General features: G+C 41.3%; 1 protein-coding gene across 1 annotated transcript; it reads right to left on the bottom strand.

Moving 5' to 3' along the window:
• Positions 1 to 7,279: 7,279 nt before the first annotated feature.
• Positions 7,280 to 16,805, bottom strand: gpr63 (G protein-coupled receptor 63). The gene is made up of 2 exons (XM_032542463.1): positions 16,506 to 16,805; positions 7,280 to 9,631 (listed from the first exon to the last, which is right to left on the bottom strand). Exon 2 carries the CDS (start codon positions 9,514 to 9,516, stop codon positions 8,299 to 8,301), a length of 1,218 nt encoding a protein of 405 aa, XP_032398354.1. The 5' UTR covers positions 9,517 to 9,631; positions 16,506 to 16,805; the 3' UTR covers positions 7,280 to 8,298.
• Between the last annotated feature and the right edge of the window lie 2,645 nt (positions 16,806 to 19,450).

The following is a 19,450-nucleotide window of genomic DNA, read 5'->3' as shown; positions in this document are numbered from 1 at the left end:
CTGTTGCTTAGTAATAGTCTTCAGTGCTGTGATTAAAGCGAGCTTCAAAGCTCTTGGCACGCTTATTACTCACTGCCGGCTGCATAATGAATCCCAGGAAGAATCCTGATTAAGAAGGCCACCCTTTATAATATGGAGCCGTATTTTTTTCTTTATTACATGCGAGAAAAGAAATGATCTGAGAGAAGAAAAAAAAATGTTTTAGAGAAAACGTTCTCACACTGATAGCAACAAAAAAGCATTTTATGAAAGACAAAAAAATTATTTGAGAGATAAAGTACCATTTTTTCATACCAAAATGAAAAAAAATATTGTCAAAATTTCAAAATCCTTTTTTTAATCTCTCAAATATGTATTTTTTGCTCTCAGTGTGAAAAATTATACTCTCAAAAAAAGGACCTGCAGGACCTGGAGCCAGTGTTTCAGTTTGACTGTTAACAAGTGTTGAGATGATTAAAAGGTATTTATTTAGAAGTGGGCTGGCTGCTAGTTATCTGTCTATGACTGTGACAGTGGTGTAATGATTCAGATGGACTCCCAGGACAAGACGGTGCTCACCCAACTGGCCAATAGGAACGTGGCCCCGCCCATGACACTATTTTCACATTGAGACAAAAATCCTGAGACAAAAGCAAAAAAATGTAATCTATAACCAAAGACTTAGGTTTTGAGAGCGAGAAGAAAAACATTTTGAGAGAGAGACTTTTTTTTTTGAGATATTTTCTTCACACTGATAGCAAAAAATCTATAATTGAGAGTTTAAAAAAGTTTTTTGAGAGAGATTTTTTTTTTTGCTGTTGGTATTTTCTCTCTCATAAAATGCTTTTTTGCTATCAGTGTGATAACTTTTTCTCTCAAACATATTTTCTTCTTCTCTTAGATCATTTATTTATACGCATGTCATAAAGAAACAAATCCAGCTCCTTGTTATAAGAATAAGCGTGGAGCGAATCAAACGCAGCTGGTCTCAGTACCCGGGGGAAGCTCCTGGACCTGACCCCGCTGCAGAGGCTCACCCGGATCGCTGGAGGTCTCGCCAAAACAACCTGCTGACCTCTCCTGGATGCCGGCCTTTTCCATGTGATGCTACAGGCTCCCAGCAGCCTCATTTGCTCCGCTTTCATGTCTCCCATTCCCCACAGATTAGCTCCCCTTTGATGAGTCTATTGGGCTGACGTTAAAGGTGGCTGCTTTCTAAAGCATTCTCTTCCAAAAGAAATGTGCTGCCATATTCATTACTCAAGCAACCCAACATGGGCAGGCAGCATGGCCAGCAGGAGGCATCAGACTGTGGTACATCTACTGTATAATACAGTATACACATAACCCTGACCCTCTGAGGGTCATAATTAATGAACAGATATTAAAGTGTTCTCAGTTCTGCAGTTCTGTTGCTTTCAGTACTCTGCTAAAATACAACAAATTACTTGTCAAATTTAAAACAAATGAAAGGAAATCACTTCCAACTTTCTTTTGTTGAACAAATTGAACATTGATTTGAATATAAAAGGCACCACTACAAAAATGTTTTCTGGTATTCTCTTTCAAGTAACACAAAAACCTTTTTGGCGATGTGTTTACTCTGCCGTTTGATATTGCCCTTATATACACACATATATATATGTACATATATATATATATGTACATATATATATATGTACAAATACAAATATATACATTTAAGTACTGTACTAATATACATATACATACTGTGTATATATATATATATACATGTACATATGTACGTATATATACATATATAATCATACATACGATACATACATATATATAATTTAAAGGTTATTATATTATTTATTAAAACGTATGAATATATATATATATAAATATACTCTGAGAATGTTGCTGTTTTTTAACTCCTGAACTATTCTAACAAATCCGAGGAATGTGGTATTTTTTCTGCTCATTCTTTTTAAAAGATTATTTTTGTGGCTTTTTATGGCCTTTCATTGATAGGAAAGCTTGAAGACAGGAAAGGGGGGGAGGGGGGGGGGGGAGACACACAGCAAATGGCCACGGGTCGGGGTTGGCCGCTGTCGAACACTCAGCATACACGGGGTGCACCCCCTACTGGGTGAGCTAGAGGTCGCCCCACTCCTCTCGTTACTCCAGAGGCTGAACTGTAACTGTACACGTTTAACAGGAGTGCACGTGTTCCAGAGGCTGAACTGTAACTGTACACGTTTAACAGGAGTGCACGTGTTCCAGAGGCTGAACTGTAACTGTACACGTTTAACAGGAGTGCACGTGTTCCAGAGGCTGACACTGTAACTGTACACGTTTAACAGGAGTGCACGTGTTCCAGAGGCTGACACTGTAACTGTACACGTTTAACAGGAGTACACGTGTTCCAGAGGCTGAACTGTAACTGTACACGTTTAACAGGAGTGCACGTGTTCCAGAGGCTGAACTGTAACTGTACACGTTTAACAGGAGTGCACGTGTTCCAGAGGCTGAACTGTAACTGTACACGTTTAACAGGAGTGCACGTGTTCCAGAGGCTGAACTGTAACTGTACACGTTTAACAGGAGTGCACGTGTTCCAGAGGCTGACACTGTAACTGTACACGTTTAACAGGAGTACACGTGTTCCAGAGGCTGAACTGTAACTGTACACGTTTAACAGGAGTGCACGTGTTCCAGAGGCTGAACTGTAACTGTACACGTTTAACAGGAGTGCACGTGTTCCAGAGGCTGAACTGTAACTGTACACGTTTAACAGGAGTGCACGTGTTCCAGAAGCTGACACTGACGCATGGCTCTCAACCTGGACAGGTGAAGCCACACGGGTCGAGACAGACTACTTACACACCAATGCATAGGAAAATAGGGTCCAGGTTGAAAAACAAAACAAAATTACTTTTTAATATCTTGATCTTACACGCTGCGATACAGAGGCATGTAAACACTTCCTGTTTCTGATCCATATTTCTAAAATGTGATCACGGTAGGACATAAGACTGCTGGAGTCCCATACCCTTAAATCTGTACGTAAGACGAGTAAAGTCATCTTTAGAGACTAAATGCGAAGTGTATCCAGTGTCATTCATCCAGTCCCAACCAAACGTGTGGTTGTGATAGCAGATGCATTGCTCTGTGCGTGCAAATACATCAGACGTGTGAGGAGGTGTTACTTCTGGGAGACGGGTGTGTTTATGTGATGCCTCCGTGTAAGCTCTGCATTATTTCCATTCTTCCGGTGTGTCACCTGTGTCTGTTCTTCCCACCCAGGGACTCTGCTTCCTGTCACAGTCTCAGCCGAGTGCCCTTCGAGGGCGACACACGCCCGCTGGGCATTCGTTCATTGCTCGTCCATACAGTGATTTTCCCCAGGCTTGCTTTTATTTGGAACGGGCCTGCCAGTCACACGCCTCACAGTCGGGTGGACAGGTTGTTGTGCCACGCAGCTGATAACGGAAAATGCCAGGAAACCGTATCAGCCTGACAACCCGCCTCCAGTCTGTTCCCAGTCTCACACTTGAGTTTGTTGTTGCTGAAAGCGTAAGCTCACATTTCTGTTGGCACCACAGAGTCAGAAAGCAGGGTTCAAAATTCCCTTTTTGTCCACCAGCCAAACGGCTAGTGAACGTTCCCATTTTACCAGCCACTCTAAATTAGCATTGTTGTTTTCGGCTGGTGTGTGAAGCAGATCTACCGGCCGCTTTGGACACTTAGAAGTGGATACAAATGAATGTGGATTATATATTTTTAGCCAGGCAAGGCGAGCAACTGCAGCTGGGGTAGTCTATATGCACTTCCGGTTTTTCAGTTGTTCAGTTGCAGCCAGAAATTCTTCCGGATGTCCGTCTCCTTCCTCTATCTCTGTGTTGGTGTTCTAACCCCCGGTGGATTTCTGAGGACTATGGTTAACGTCTCCTCAGATCTCTGCAGGGTAAATCCAGACAGCTAGCTAGACTATCTGTCCAATCGGAGGTTTCTGTTGCACGACTAAAACTACTTTTGAACGTACTCATGGTCCAGTATTGAGCAAGAACGCTGTGAGCAGCAGCCGTGAACTGGGCTGGAATATAATCATATAGGCCAGGCCCTTAACTAGACTAACCTTCATACGTACCTTTTATGCATAGAATACTAAGCTATTAAAATAGTTGTTTTAATGTTAAACATAAATGTGGCACAGTGAGTCCTCAGGATGAACTGGATCTGTGGATGCTACCTTACCTATAGGCCAGTTAGCTCATCATCAGTGGGCATTTATATTTGCAAGTAATATGTCAGATTCATGTTAGGAGTATTCTAATTTTTTAAATAGACTTTAAATTTGTAGAAAATTTAACCATAATTTGGAGCCCCTGCATTGACTCTGGGGACCCGCTTAGGGTCACGGACCCCCTGTTGAAGATCCCTGATAAAGGGCGAATATGCATCATGCATGCCGTTTTTACAACGGACAGACTCAGATTATTATTCAATATTATTAAGTGTCGGACAACATGGATTCCTACAGAGTAGAAGAGTAAAATCATTTGTGTTATACCAGAAACAGCTCCGAGAGCACTACAACCAGACTTACTACTATAACTGAACATCTAACACATCACTGTAGCGAGCTTCAACACAATGAGCTGTTCAATGTCACCGATGTTTAATGTCATGTCACAATGTCTGCTGTGCTTGTGTTTTCTTTTTTTTTTTTTTTTTAAATAATCAAATGATGGCTGAATTCCATTGAGCTGCTTCAGTGTCCTCACATTGTGCACCCTGGCTCACTGTCATGAGTTACTGGGACGCTTGAATTAGACATTGTTAATGTTAGTAGAAATTAGTAAAACAGATTTTTTTAAATGGCAATGTCTGTGTTTGACTAATTTAGTGAATGAAAATACCTGAAAGCCTCCGTCCTCCCTCACTGACGGCCAGTGGTATCTAACTGCAAATAGTTTGATGTGTGATTATGAGTCATGTTAAGTAAGGTTGTTTCTTCCGGCAGCTCAGAGGCTCAATCAGAAATGGAAATCCCACGCTTGCACTTGCTTTTCTTTTGTTTATTTGCCCTTCTTCAGTTTGTTACGTTTTAGTTTGGTTTTCTTTGGACTTGAAGTCTTTCTCTGTCTGAACAATCGTAAATGTTGATATCTGTATGCTAAGTAAAATCTTAATTGTTTAACTTTGTTCAAATGACGTTTTTTAAATTCCAATAGCAAGCGCTGTTGTAGACGTTAATTTACCTGAGAAAGGTCTTGTATAGTCTCCCAGTCCACATGGGACCCAACCAGCCTTACCAATGACCTCGACAATCCACAACAGAAGCACTAACACAAAAACCCACTTAAGCCTGTTTACCAAGGTACGAAATTCCCATTTCTTTATTACATTCAACAGTACAGTACACTGAAATTGCACATTTTCACCAGATATAGCAGCATTCTGACTGGCAAATGGACTAATCAATAGGCACATCCAAAACATTTAAATAGAAATACACGCGTACAGATGTGTCGGGGCCACTTTCTGACCATAATCAAATTCCATTTAAGCTATTAAATTTACATGCCTCATTAAAACAAATCCTACACAGCTAAAACACACCGTCCTGTCCCTCAAGGACAGACAAAACCCAGCAGCGTCTGTCTTCAACAAACCAGGACATTATGAAAAGGAAAAAATCTCACCCGTTTATACTCTCACACAGTATGTGCCATTCAGTGCATTCCAGGAGTTATAAAAGCCTTTGTTTGCTTTTATAGTTCCCTTCAGTTGACTTCTTCACTTAAAACATTTTTTTTTCCAATCACCCAGAATGAGAATGCATCACCCTCAGAGAAGAAGTCTGTATTTTGGGTTGACGGGTGGAGAAAGAGCCGTAGCTATAGCTACAGCGATAGCCAGCCCTGTCTAATAAAAATGATGTTCCCATACAACTAAACTGCATTCTTAATTACGTTTCAAGGAAAATGTATTTTGTCCAGGACTGCGATTGTTTTGGACACATCGCAAATTTGTTTCTTTTTAAAGTCTGAGTTCGACACAGTAAGTTCATCCACGGTTGTATCTCGAGCTAGAAACGCCGCGCTGCTGCACTGCATTCTGGTCTACCGTGTAGAGCTGGTTATCAAATTTAAATACATTTGACACCGAGAGCAATGTGTCGGTAGAACCGAAAACTAAAAAACTGTCACGTATCAAAAGGTGATATCAGGTAGTTTGGGATTCTTGAAAACTCCTGACTTGAACAATAATTCTGTCCATTTTTCACTATATTTAGGCAGAAATCTTGTGTGGTTGCTTGTGTTTAGACAACGTGCAACTTGAAAGTGTTGGTATTTAAGAAGAAAAAATAAAACATTCTGTATTGGTACCAAGTCGATTAAGTCCAGTTCAGACCAGATTCACGATGAGACGAGTTAAAACTCGCGTCGGTCTGCAGCGTTCTACAACCTGCCACACCAACGCGACGAGACGGTGCATCATCTCCAGAGAAAAAAAACTATTTGTACTCATCTAACTTTTTGTAGCTGGATATATCATTTGTTGCGTCTAAATATGAATGTGAATAACGTTAGTGATCGTGAGATGCTTGCTACAGTTACATCTCTAGTGATGAATTGGCAAAAACATGTTTTATTTCTATAATTTCCTGACTTGTCCTAAGCGCTCCTTCTCCCTCGAGCTCCACCGGCTGACCTCTCTCCTGGCTGTAGAAACAGGAGACGTCTCTTACGTTCTGAAACCAGCCTCTGGAGACTCCACCAGCTGAGTCGCAGCAACACCATCAGCTGGTTTGAGACGAGCCAGTTCAGACCGCTGAAACTTTTCTCTGCGACGTTCTAAAACAGTTTCATCTCGTCACGTACTGTATCTTTGGTCTGAACTGGGCTTAAAAGAGATATATGGTTGTTTATCTACAATTACTTAATCAAAAGGCCAATGTACCGGTGGTGTGGTCTGGTAATTGAGACAAAACGGCCCGCTGCCTCAGTTGGTACTTTGTGGGGGAAAAAAAGAACTGAGTAAAAGAATCTGCACAGACGTTAGGGCAACTGGACTTCCAGTGTACAAGACATGTTGCATCAGGATTCAAGACTCAGAAATATCAGCTGTGGAGTCCTCCTAAATGACCTGCTTCCGTTGGAACTCCGGAATATTACAGAAAAGTAAGCACGACACTGCAGCTACTTTCAGTACAGCCACCGTGTTCTCCCCTTTTCAATATTCAATTTTATTTATATAGCACTAAATTTACACAGTTATCTCATTGCGCTTTCCATAAAAAGCAGGTCTAGACCGTCCTCTGATGGGAAGCAAATGTCTTTTTAAACTTGGCCACAATGAGAGAAAAGTTGGAGCTTTCAGCAGTGATGAAGCCTCTTTGATTAGATGCAGCAACAAAAAACCTGTCTTCCCCATAGTGAGTCCAGCTGCCTTGACATCCCATGACTGATTGAGAATCTTCATACACACACACCCCGATTGTTGTTGAACCTCAGAGCCAAACAGCAAGTCAGAAAAATATCAGCACTGCGTTAAAACACAGCAGGGGTGTCGATGCACACAGCACCAGCACGGAAATGCTAAGTCTTCGGTTTAAAAAAAAAAAGATAAAGGATTTTTTTAATTTTCAAAAGACCCTGACTCAACTCTTACAATGCCATCTGGCAACGTAGTGAACTGGCCAATCAAAGTGCACACTAGGGCAGAGCAATATCAGGGTTGTTCCTGCACAGAGAAAGTTTTGCCCCCCCCCCAGCGCAAAAGGAAATTTGTAGCAAAAACATTCCTTCTCGGGAAAAAAGCCCATGCCGTTCATACTAATCAAATAAACTTCCCTTTACGCATTATAATCCATTATATTTATTTATTTTGAATTTTGTGTTTTACTTGACATAAATTTATATAATGAACCGTTTTTTAGCACACCGTACCAAAAGCTTTTCAAAGAAATAATTTGCGCATCCAACAATTCTTTTGCGCAGAATCAAAAAAAAAAAGGATTTTGTAAAAAAGAATGTTTATGTTTCTTAAGTAAAGGATCAATAATGTACTGATCGGGTAGCATGTCCAAAAACAATTTCAAACAATGCAGAGGTATAAAAATTGACTATTATTAGAAACCATGATGATGCCTGATGCCTTTAAACTCCCGGATGCATTTCATTTTCTCACTGGTACCTGTAGCAGCAGCCCCTTGCCTATCTTGTAACGCAGTGCTGTTTTTTTGCAGAGAGAAGTATATCCCCAAACAACCGAACGGGCCCTGCATGGCACATTATGTAAGGATGGGTTTTAACAGTGTTGAAGTGTCGAGGGTGGATTTTTCCTTCAGACCACAGAGCGATGCTCGCCGCACACGTACACGGCGCTCGGCTGGATGCGCCTCTTCGTGTTGCCCGGCAGCTGAGGAAGAAACTTGAAGTACTTGGGCATCAGGTCGAGGCAGGCATCGCGGAACTTCTTGATCCGCCAGTAGTAAATGAGAGGGTTGAGGGCTGACTTGAGGTAGCACAACCACAGGAACCATGTGCTGATTTGGAAAAAGCTGTCTTTGTGGTAGAAGCCATCACTGAAGGTAGCTACCAGACTGTAGGCAGTGAAAGGCGCCCAGCACACTGTAAACACAGAGAAGAGGATGAGGATGGTGGTGAAGGCACGGGTCTTGAAGCTCATGTCGATGTTCATTTGGAAGGGCCTCTGGAGGCTCAGCAGGCCCAGTTTGCTGGCCTGGCTCAGACAGATGCTGTCCGTGTGGCTGTGGATGCGGATGGCGTTGTGGCGGATGGTGTTCAGGATCCCCATAAACGTGTACAGCATGACCATGAAGGGTAGGAAGAAGAAGGCTAGCAGTAAAATCAATACGTAAGTGTGGTAACCAGGCTCAACGCTGTAGCCAAACACACACTGAGGGGCCCTGGGAGGGATCTGTAGGGGGGGGGAACCAACAGCCAGCGGGAAACAGAAAACCAAAGAGAGTCCCCATGTGACCACTATGAGCACTTTAGCTCTCTGTGGGCTCAGCTTATCTTGCTTCTGGACAATGATAAGAAAACGGTCTATGCTTATTATAAGCAGTATGGCCACGCCCTCCATCACAAAGAACCAGAAGAGCATGGCCGAAACTCGACAGAAAACGTCTCCGAAAATCCACTGGGTGGTCATGACGGTGACCAGGGCGAAGGGCATGTTCAGGATGGCCAGCATCATGTCCGCAAACGCCAGGCTCGCCAAGAGGATGTTGATGGCCGAGCGCATGGCCGATCTCTGGTACACCATCAAGCACACCACCATGTTCCCCAACAGGGCCAGAAGCAGGATGGCGACCATGGCGAAGCAGAAGAAGACCTGCAGCGGTAGGCCGACGCCTCGCAGGCTCGCCGGGGCCTCCGCCGTCGGCGTGGCCGGCTCCGGGGTCGACCGGAAGCCCACGGAGATGTTCTCCATCGGCGGCCTATCGGAGGGGTTCAGCAGTCCCGTAACGAGGCGGCAGAGACTGGCGTTGGCGTCCCCTGCCTCTGGAAGGGGAACAGCAGTGGAGTGAACCATTCTTCCCCAGGGTGAACCGGCATCGTTGCTGCTGATCTCACGCTAAACACGATGCCATGGGTGCAGGTATTCCCAGCTCAAGGCAACAGGGCGGCTTCTTCATGGCTGTGAGACCCTAAGACACAAAAATGTAGTCAATGGCAAGGAAAGGAAGAAGAGCATGTGAAAGCACATTACACGCCAGCATCATTTTAATTAAAATATCCTCAGAGTTGTAGTGACAGTGAGTCTGTAATCCATTCAGGGTTATATACCTGCATCTTCCCCAGTTAATTCACACAGCCATCACTCTCAAACCTGCAGTCTGCCAGAATAGGAATATTAGTATAGTCGTTTTTGGAACTAAATGCAGTGTTTAGATGCTAAATATAGTTACAAAGGGTTCGAATTTGCTTCACAGCCATTTCCAACAAATCTCTCTCTCATATGAACAACAGATGAGTAAATACATCTGATATAATAATACAAGTGAACAAGATACTTATAGTTATATATTATATAATTGCAGATACTAAACAAATTGTGTACATGTCCCTCAAAGGGTACTTTGAAACAATAAAAAAAAAAAAAATGATAAGAAGTAAAATTCTCTATTTAGCCTTGTATTGTGGCAGGAGAAGACATATTTAGCTGCTAGCCATGCCGTGCTTTTATCTTCCCCTAATAAAAAAGGAAGCGGTTTGTCCTTAGTGTAGGTAGTAAAGCCTGGTATATGTTTTTCAATTTTTTTGGAAATATTATTCTTAAGTCTTCATATTTGGGACATGTACATAGGAGATGCAATTCTTTTTCAATATTCTCTCTCCATTTGTAAATAAAGTCATAGTAATATTTCAAGATTTTGGGAAACGCACATTTTCCATTTGAAAGTGAGTGAGATTGATGAGAAGATCTATACCAATCCCATGCCTGGGTATTAAGTAGAGCTTTGCAACTCATTTGTTTAATCTAGCAGAACCACAAGTTGTCATTTTTTAAGAAGGAGGTGTGGACAGGAACTATTTCTTGGCGCTTCTTAGGCTGGGATTCCAGCAGGCGCAGGTGCGCCCGTGTTCAGGCTGTGCCTTGGTTTTCTTTCCGTCGTAACACACAGGGAGCGTTTCAGAAGCGCAGCGTTTTGCCTGCCCGACTTGCAGATTTGCTTCTTTCTCCTGGATATTTGTAACTAAGGTAAGTAAGTCTTTGTAGTTGAATGGTCTCTTCCAATTAGTGCAGTTATGAACGACATTGGATCAAAGATGTATGGCTGTTTCATTTGTTAAAAAAAAAAAAAAAAAAAAAATGTTTAGGGGCAACCTCTAGCTCAACCAGTGGAGCATGCGCCCCAGGTTCAAATCATCCAATAAAATAACGATAAAAATGATCATTTTGTGATTGAAGATGTCAAGGTATGGGCATTTCAAAAAGGATAGGACAAGAAAAGCATTTTGCTTCATTGCAGTGGTGTGATATAAAGTAAGATCGAGGGTCTGCACAGGGTGTTTATTTCGAAAATTGACGGGATGCTCCTGCCGTTCTACTTCCTGTCCTGCCTGTGCATACCACTGTGTGTGAAAAACCACACTGTAGTGTAGTGGACCACCAGAAGAGGAATACACTGATGATCATCCAAAAAAGTGTTACTTTGCACAACTGCCTTTGAAAATACAAATTGTCTTTTTTTACATTTCTGTTTGTATGCAAATTACACAAAGAAGATACAACCCGTTATTTAATAAGGTTTATAGGTGTTTTGAACTGTGGACAGAGCTAGGCTAGCTGTTTTTCCTTTTTTCCCCATACAGTCTTTCTGCTAAGCTAGGCTTACCCTGTCTTGACAGCAAAATTACGAATCCTACTATGGTCACGCCAAGACCCGCCTTTCAATAGCAGCTGATTGGCTGAGGTTAGGCACTGACAGCTCCATAACAGTGGTTAAGGTAAGGATAGCCGATTGGACAGGGGAGAGGACCTGTTCATGTAGGCATTGACGCCTGGCCAATTGTAGTGTGTGAATGTTATTATAGGGCGTGGCCATAGTAGGATTTATAAATTTGCTTCCTGACAACAGCTCAGTACTTAACACAAGGGCGGTGCAATGAAACATTTTAAATCTTGATTAATCCTAATGATCACAAAAAGATTTCTATTGTGAATAAAAATGAAAGTTAAAAACAGCAAAAGCATAAGGGGAAATTTCACAGTTCAAGCGGTTTTCACAGATTAGGTTAAGTAATTGAAACATCTTTTCCAAAAGTCACTGTGTAATCATGTTAAATAATCGTGATTTCAATGTTGACCAAAATAATCATAATTATAATTTATTTCCAATATCAAGCATCCCTACTTAACACACTTAATAGCACTACCAGTGCTATTACTCTTCTCATTTAATCTCAGATTAAAGTGTTTTCCCAAAATGTTGACGTATACTATAAACAAAAAGGTTACTGGAAATCATGCCTAAAAAGAAAGAAAACATCTCTTCTGTTTGCCTAAAGTGTTGAAGTGCGTGTCTTAACTGCTGCCCGTAACCAACAGCCGGTGTTCAACTGGGGACAAGTCAAATACTGCAATCCCTTATCACTTGTATAAACAGCGGACACTGTTATTTCAGGCTGCCTGGCATCATTTCCAATGGCTGAGCAGCAAACGCCAAATAATAAAACAGGCTGCAGAGAAGAGTCCATTTGTAAGTACTTCAAATAATGCATTTCATTTGCACATAAATGAAGTTCTTTTATAATTTGCAGTCCTGTGTAGGTTTAAAAATCAAGCAAATGCAATACTAGGCAATTATTATGAGAACAGTGCACGTCAGCCCTTTATGTAGTGTTGGATTCTGCTTTGATATGTAGCCATTCAACAGATAGCGTTATCTCGTGTCACAAAGACAATCGAGAGAGAAAAGGCTTTCGTACGGGGATAAAGCGGCTGGCACCTGGGAGGAGGGGAAGACGTTGCTTTATTCATACGATGATGACAAGCCTGTTATCTGCTGCAGTTACCCACGGCTCCATCACATACTGGTTTAATCTCGGCCTACTTCCTGCTCCATTCACCTCACGTCCATATACAGACATGGGTCAGGGCATCATTTTGATTCCAATTCAGATTCTTCTTTTCAATTTCGGTTCTTATCGATGCCAGGGTTGCACAATTAATCAAAATCGCAATGTGCAATAACCATATCGCAGGGGGGCGCATTATTTGTTAAAAGGAAAAAATTGTGTCAAACCATTCTAAAGTCAAGTATTGTGGTGATGCAGAGACGCCAGGCCTACAAATCATATCCTACTGTCTGAAGAAAGAAATATGTGTTTGGTACAGATCCTTGCAAGCAAAAAAAAAAAAAAAAAAAAAAAAAAGTGTATATTTTCCACATATATATTTTTCAATGAAACTGAGAATAATGATACAAAAATGATCATTCCCTCCAATATCATGAATTATATTGCAATATCAGTCAAATTGACCACAATTAGAGATTTTCCTAGTATTGTGCAGCCTAATCGATGAGTTGACACGTGTCACCTGCTTATTTCACAGATAAGAACATTTTGATTCAATGGTGAGTTTTACCGGGCTGTTTCAACATAAAATAAAGCCACACTTTAGAGCGCTGCTAACTGTGCTACAAGGCTGCAACACAACAAGCGCCTGGAAGTACGGCGGCCTCTACGGAAACCCAAACCTGCGTGCGTTAAATTTGGAACCGATGATCTGGAACAGGTTCTTGATGCCCAGCCCTAGTTACAGCACTGAACATAGTGGGCAGCAGTCTAACTCTTCGTGGAAGGGTAATACGACATCTCTTTCTCTTCATTTAGGTGTTGAAGTGACATAAAATGTTAAAATAGCCACTTCAGCTTCCATGCAATCAAGTAAACCTGCAAATAAAAAAATAAAAAAATGGGTGATTGGGTACTTGGCATTCTAAAAGACTGGGTGGGAATTATTCAAATACCATATGTGACAACGCAATTATGCAACAGAGTTTTCAGAGAGAATATACCGAGTGTTTTTCAGCCTTGAGTCACTAGGAAATATAATAAGGAGACAATGTGAACTGGAGACCTGCCTGTTAGTTAGTTAGTTAGTTAGTTAGTTAGTTAGTTAGTTAGTTAGTTAGTTAGTTAGTTAGTTAGTTAGTTAGTTAGTTAGTTAGTTGGATTTTAACGATTCCAATTGCGATTCTTCCTTCCTTATCTTTTTGATTCCGAATCTTTGAGGGGTAGAGTTGAAACGGGTCATATGCCTATTTTCACAAATAAGAGGAAAGTTTTTTTTTTATTCAATGATGGGTTGCAGTTTTACAGCTTTTTCAATGTAAAATAAAGCCAAATTAGAGCCCTACTTACTGCACTCCACAACAAGCACCTTGCTGCTTACATAAACCAAAACTTGTGCATATTAAATTGGGAAGCATGGATCAGATCTGAAACCAAAATCCTCCAACCAATTCCGATAAAGAAACAATTCTAATGGAATCATAATTTTTGTTCTTGATGCCCAATCCTAACCCTAACCTATGGTAAGATTTGCTAGTTTATGACAATAAGCACCTGTCAGAGTGTACCTTATTGGTTTCAGTTAGCCTTGGTCAACTCTGATGATGTTACTGTGGGGGAAATGATTTCTGCATAATGGCCGACATAAGAGCTGATGGAGATGAATAGTTACAGCAGATTCTAAAATGTAGCAGTAGTGGAAAGAAATGCATTTGTAAAATTTAAATGAATACACTGAAGATTAAATCTACCATAACACATTTTAAAAAGGTATGGATTGAGACAAGTCTGGGTCTACGGACCAGGGCTTCTGCAGGTTTCACCAGGTCAAATTTAAAGCTTTTAAAGACCATTATGAATGATATTTAAGACTTTTATCACAGCATCAAGTGAGCTCTAAATTCAGCTTTTTTCAAGCCAAGTATCGTTAAACTTGTACTTCCCCACAGCTGAAGAATAAAATGTGTTTTATGTCTGTGGTACATAGATTAGATTTTTTTCATATAAAATGGCTTAAACAGAACCAATAGTAATAGGGGATTCTTTCAATAGTTGACAACTAATTAACTCATCTTTTGCGGCTCTAATTCAAACCATATACATTTATAAAGATTTAAGCATATAAATTATCCCATAAATTCAAAGATCTTAATGAAGTCAATTTCTCTCCATTCTTAGACTGCTTAAAGATTTAGGTTGTTGGAATCTCCTTCCAGGCCTTAGGGGGGAGAATAAATTCAACCAAAATGAATATTATGCCTCGATTTGTTTATTTTCCAGTGTATGTATTTTTCCATCTCCTTAACAAATCTTTTTTCATAAATGTAGATAAACTTTCGTCCAGTTTTATCTGGAATGGTAAAACCCCGCGTATACGTAGGGAAATTCTGCAACATCACCGATTATATGGTGGGCTTTCCCTACTCAATCTGCAACACTATTATTGGTCTGCTAACAATAAAAATATAAGGCATTGGATTCATTTCTCTAGGGTCGCAGACAGTCCCAAGTGGCCACAGCTTGAGCGTGCATCGTGCACACAAGTCTCTTTACATGCACTAGCTCCTTCTAAAATACCCCTTCCAGAATCTATATCAATATACTGCATAAATCCACTTGTGAGGCACTCCCTCAAGTTATGGATACAGTTCAGACGGGCGTTCTCTAAAACTGAGATTTCCATGTATGGTATACCCCTATGTTGAGAAGTAACATGACTGATGATGCTTTTAAAATATGGACTGGAAAGGGTCTGAAAACCGTCAAAGACAAATATATGGGTGGCACCTTTGAATCTTTTGACCACTTAAACACGCATGTTGACATTGCTCACTCACATGTTTTGGGATATTGACAACTTTGCAGTTTTGTTTCTGCAAATGTTCCTTCTCTGATTCCCTTTTAAACAAAATACTTAAGATGCCCATTTGGCTTGGGGAGGTTGTTGGTAGGTTGCACCCTCTACTCAGCGTGGATAATTTGAAGCCATTGACAGTATTAAAATATCAATGGGAGGCAGAGCTGCACACAGAAATATCAGAGGATCTATGGCTGGCCGCACCGGTCATTGCCATTTTTGGAGTAGTACCACAAGAACTTGGCATAGGCAAATGGAATAGAACTGTGACAAAGTCCTTATTATTAACAAGGTAATACTTTTAAATTCAGTAAAGTCTGGCAACCTGTTCTTACATTGGTTGAACAAATGGACTCTAATGACATTGTACGATGTGGATATTGTTGCCCCCCCCCCTTTTCATAGCAGCGGTGCAATGTGGGTTTTTATGTGTCTGTTGTATGTGAAAATGCAACAAAAACACTTTGATTAAAAAACAAACATTTCAGTGGCATTTGAACTTCAACATCTATTATTCAGCAGTGATACAAGTTCACACATTAGGTACTCTGCTGCTCACAGGATCCTTACAGTTAAGTTTGGTGCGTGTTGTTATAATGTAGAATATATAGCCTAGGTCCCTGGATGAGAGATCAGAGATCAGAGATCAGAGATCAGATTATACTACATTCACAAGGCAAATCACATCCGAGCATTTCACCAACGGGTGCTAAACCCTGGAGAGACCGAGCTCAGGTGTCTGGGTGGTTGTCTCAAACGTCGGGGAAATCCAAAGCACATAGAATTATTACACCTCATCCCCCACCGCGCGTTCACTTCATCGACAACCATAAAATCAATCGAGGTCAGCCGCAGCAGTTCATTACTCTAACAGCCTGGCTGGTAGGAGCTTCTTTAGAAACCAATTACACAGCCTCGACTGCGTCGTTGTTGCCACCAAAATGGTTGAGATGACAAACATGAGACTGGCGGTAAGTCCACGGAGAGTTTCCCCTCTGTGGACGAGCCGAGAGCAGCGCCTGTTCGGAACAGAGAGCCTAACGTACATTTTGCGTCTTCGTTCATTTTTCGGGATTTATCCACCATATTTGAGAAATAATTCTTTTTGTTATCGTGTCGTCGTGGGTTCAGACGGATATTACCTGCTTCATTCTCCCATGTCGGCTGCTCAGGAGCGAGCGAAGTGCTCGAGCTCAGTCCTCTAAATGGTGCATCTCCTCGCCAAAAAAACTGCCGTCTCCTCCTCGTTGTAGTCGAGGACTTTAACGTTGGTTTTCCCCCAAACGGGAGGGGGTTTTTGGGGTGTAACGTTAGCCCGGGAGCTGGGGAGTTTAAAACCCCCGCGGGCAGCCGCCCCCCGATTTCAACTAAACGTTTACATACACAACCCGAAGTCGTAGAAAAGTCCCAAAACCGCGTATGGTTAGTCCCGCTTTTGGGTTTTAAGGGGGTTTTTGCAAAAGGGGGGAGGGGGGCGTGTTATCCACGTTTTGTTGGAAACGGGGGTGAACCTTTGGCTTCTTTCCCTCCTGTTTCCTTCAAAAGATGTGAGAGGAAACGGCCCCCTCCTCCCCCCCCCGAGGGGTATCAGCCCAAAGTGCCCCCAATTTTCAACCCAAAAGGGGTTTCCCAAACTAAATTTCTACCAATACCACGAAAGAAACGGCCTAAAAAAACAGAAATTCCCGGGTTTGGGCTTTTCCCAAAAAAGGAGGAAAATTTCCCTTTAAACTATTTAGCTGCAAAGGGAAATGCATTTAAGATTGGGCCTTTTAAAGACACCAAAAGGGGCATTGCTGGGACAGGAAAGTTTTACCGAAAATTTTAAAAAATTTGAGAATTTACTGGAAAGTTGCTTTTTTGACACAGGGGGCTTATTTAATTCTACAGTTACAAAGTTGGACATTGCCCCCAAAATTTTGGTTTTTAAGAAATTCAATTTAAATTTGACTGTTTCAGGGCAAAAAGTTTTTATTTTATTAAATTAAAGTACAAAATCCAACCCGTTTTTCACATTTGAGTGAAAGGGGGGCCCGTTTTAGCAAGAATGTAGAAACACTTCTGTTTCAAGCAAGTTAAAACCTTTTGTAAGGGCAAGAAGGGTTTTTTTCATATCTGTTAAATACATTTAAATCGGTTTTTTAAAAACGTAAAAAAAAAGAAAACTGATTTTCCAGCAAGTGCTTTAATTTTTTAAAGGAAATTTCAGCACATTGTTTTGTCCAAATGTACGACCAATCAATTTTTTAATAAGCCTAGCCGCCCCCTTCATTTTGGGAAATAAGTGCCATGATTCCGTCCAGCCCTGTTATTAATTTTTATTTTTCCCGACAAACTTTTAGTATTTTTTATTTTTTAATTTTTTTGGGTTACCCCTTTTTTTGGGAAGGGAAAAACATCGGAAACGTCGGGCACATCGCGCTCCCCCCCGGGTTTTATTTTTACGCAGCTGGTAATTCCCGAGATACCGAACCAGCAGAAGCCCCCCTTTCCGGGGCACAAGCTTTACCTTTTTAAAAAGGGGCCCCCCCCCTTTTTAGCCCCCGCCAAAAGAAACTAAAAATATTCCCAAATGGGGGGGTTGGGTTTTGGGGGGGTTTTTTGGGGAAAGTGCGGGGGGTGAGGTCGGAAAAAACGAAAAAAACCCACAGGAAACTCAGTGCTATCACTGGGTTTGGGTTTTTTGGTTTTGGTAAGCAGAAAAATTATTTTTAAAAGGATTTAACCCCCGATTGTTTTCTGGTTTCTGTTGGGAGAAAAAGGGACCCGTTGAAACCCCCCTTTAGCTGAAATAAAAATTTTTCCCAATTTTAAAAAAAGGGAAAAAGGGCCCACAACCCAAAAATAAAAACAAAGGAAAACTTTCTTTTTTTAAAAAAAGGTGCGGGGATGCCGCGCAAAAAGTGCAACCCCGGTTTTAAATTTAAGTTAAATTTTTCCCCTTTTTCAACAATCCCCTTTTTATAAACAACCCAAAAATAATTTTAAAGGAAAAAGGAAAAAATCTTTGCAAGTCCCCACAGGGGGTTCCGGGGTGGTAGAAAAAAAAAAATGCTCGGGGTTTTGGGGATTCTTTAAACCAATCCAATCGTCTTTGGGGGGTGCTAAGTCCGGGCAGAGCCCCCGGTGCTTCTGCTAAGTAGTCTCAGGAAGGAAATTTTTTTGGTTTGGGAAAATGTGTCGTTTTAAAAGTTTTTTGTCGGCAACAAAAAATCAGATTGGACCCCCTGTCTAGCTAGCTGTTTTGGATTTTCCCTGCACAAAAATCTGAGGAGCGGGGGAACCCTTTGCCCCAGAAATCCCCCGGAGGGAGCACCCAACCCCAAAAAGAAAGAGCAAGGGGAAGGTTGTGGAAAAATTAAAATTTATCCCTCCCCAAGGGGCAGTTTGGGTTTCCGCAGTGAAAACAGCCAAATTCCTAAGATCAATCCCAAAACCCAAACTCCCAAAACATAGCCCCCAAAAAAAGAAATTTTAAAAAGCCCCATTTTGCCAGAGTGGTTGGGGCAAATTTTAACCAATGGATATTACCTCTCCCAAAAGGTTTTCCCATTTCCCGCCCCCGTGTATTTTTCCCTTTTCCCATTAAATATTGGGTTTGGGAAAGGGGGGGGGGAGGGACGAGGGACTAGGCTCTGTTTTCCAAAATTTTTAAAAATTTTTTTTCCCCCCTTCCCCCGTTTTTTTAAACCCGGGAGAAAAACAGGTCTGGTTTTGTCACATTCCTTCAAATTAAAATTTCCCTGCCTGGTGCTTTTTTGGGGGCTTTTTTATAGACCTTATGGTCCCCCCAAACGTTTTTGAAATCTTTTTTTTATAAGGCCTTTGGGGTCCCCCAAAACCGTTATCGGGAAAACTTTTTTTATATAGGCCTTATTTGGTCCCCCCTTTTTTTTTCCCGTTTTTCGAAACCCCCCTTTTTTTTATAACCTTAGTGGTTTCCCCCAAAATGGGATCTAAGGGTCTTTTATATAGCCTTATTTGGCCCCAAAAAACTGTATCTGAAGTCCCCGATTTAGAACCTTTTGGTCCCCTTAAAACTGAATCTGGAAAAACCTTTTTATTTCCTTAGTGGGGCCCCAATACT

Source organism: Etheostoma spectabile, chromosome 18, assembly GCF_008692095.1.
Source record: "Etheostoma spectabile isolate EspeVRDwgs_2016 chromosome 18, UIUC_Espe_1.0, whole genome shotgun sequence".
In the NCBI taxonomy this organism is placed as follows: Eukaryota; Metazoa; Chordata; class Actinopteri; order Perciformes; family Percidae; genus Etheostoma; species Etheostoma spectabile.
The sequence above is the reverse complement of the archived record's forward strand: the minus strand, read 5'-3'. Positions and strand labels throughout refer to the sequence as shown.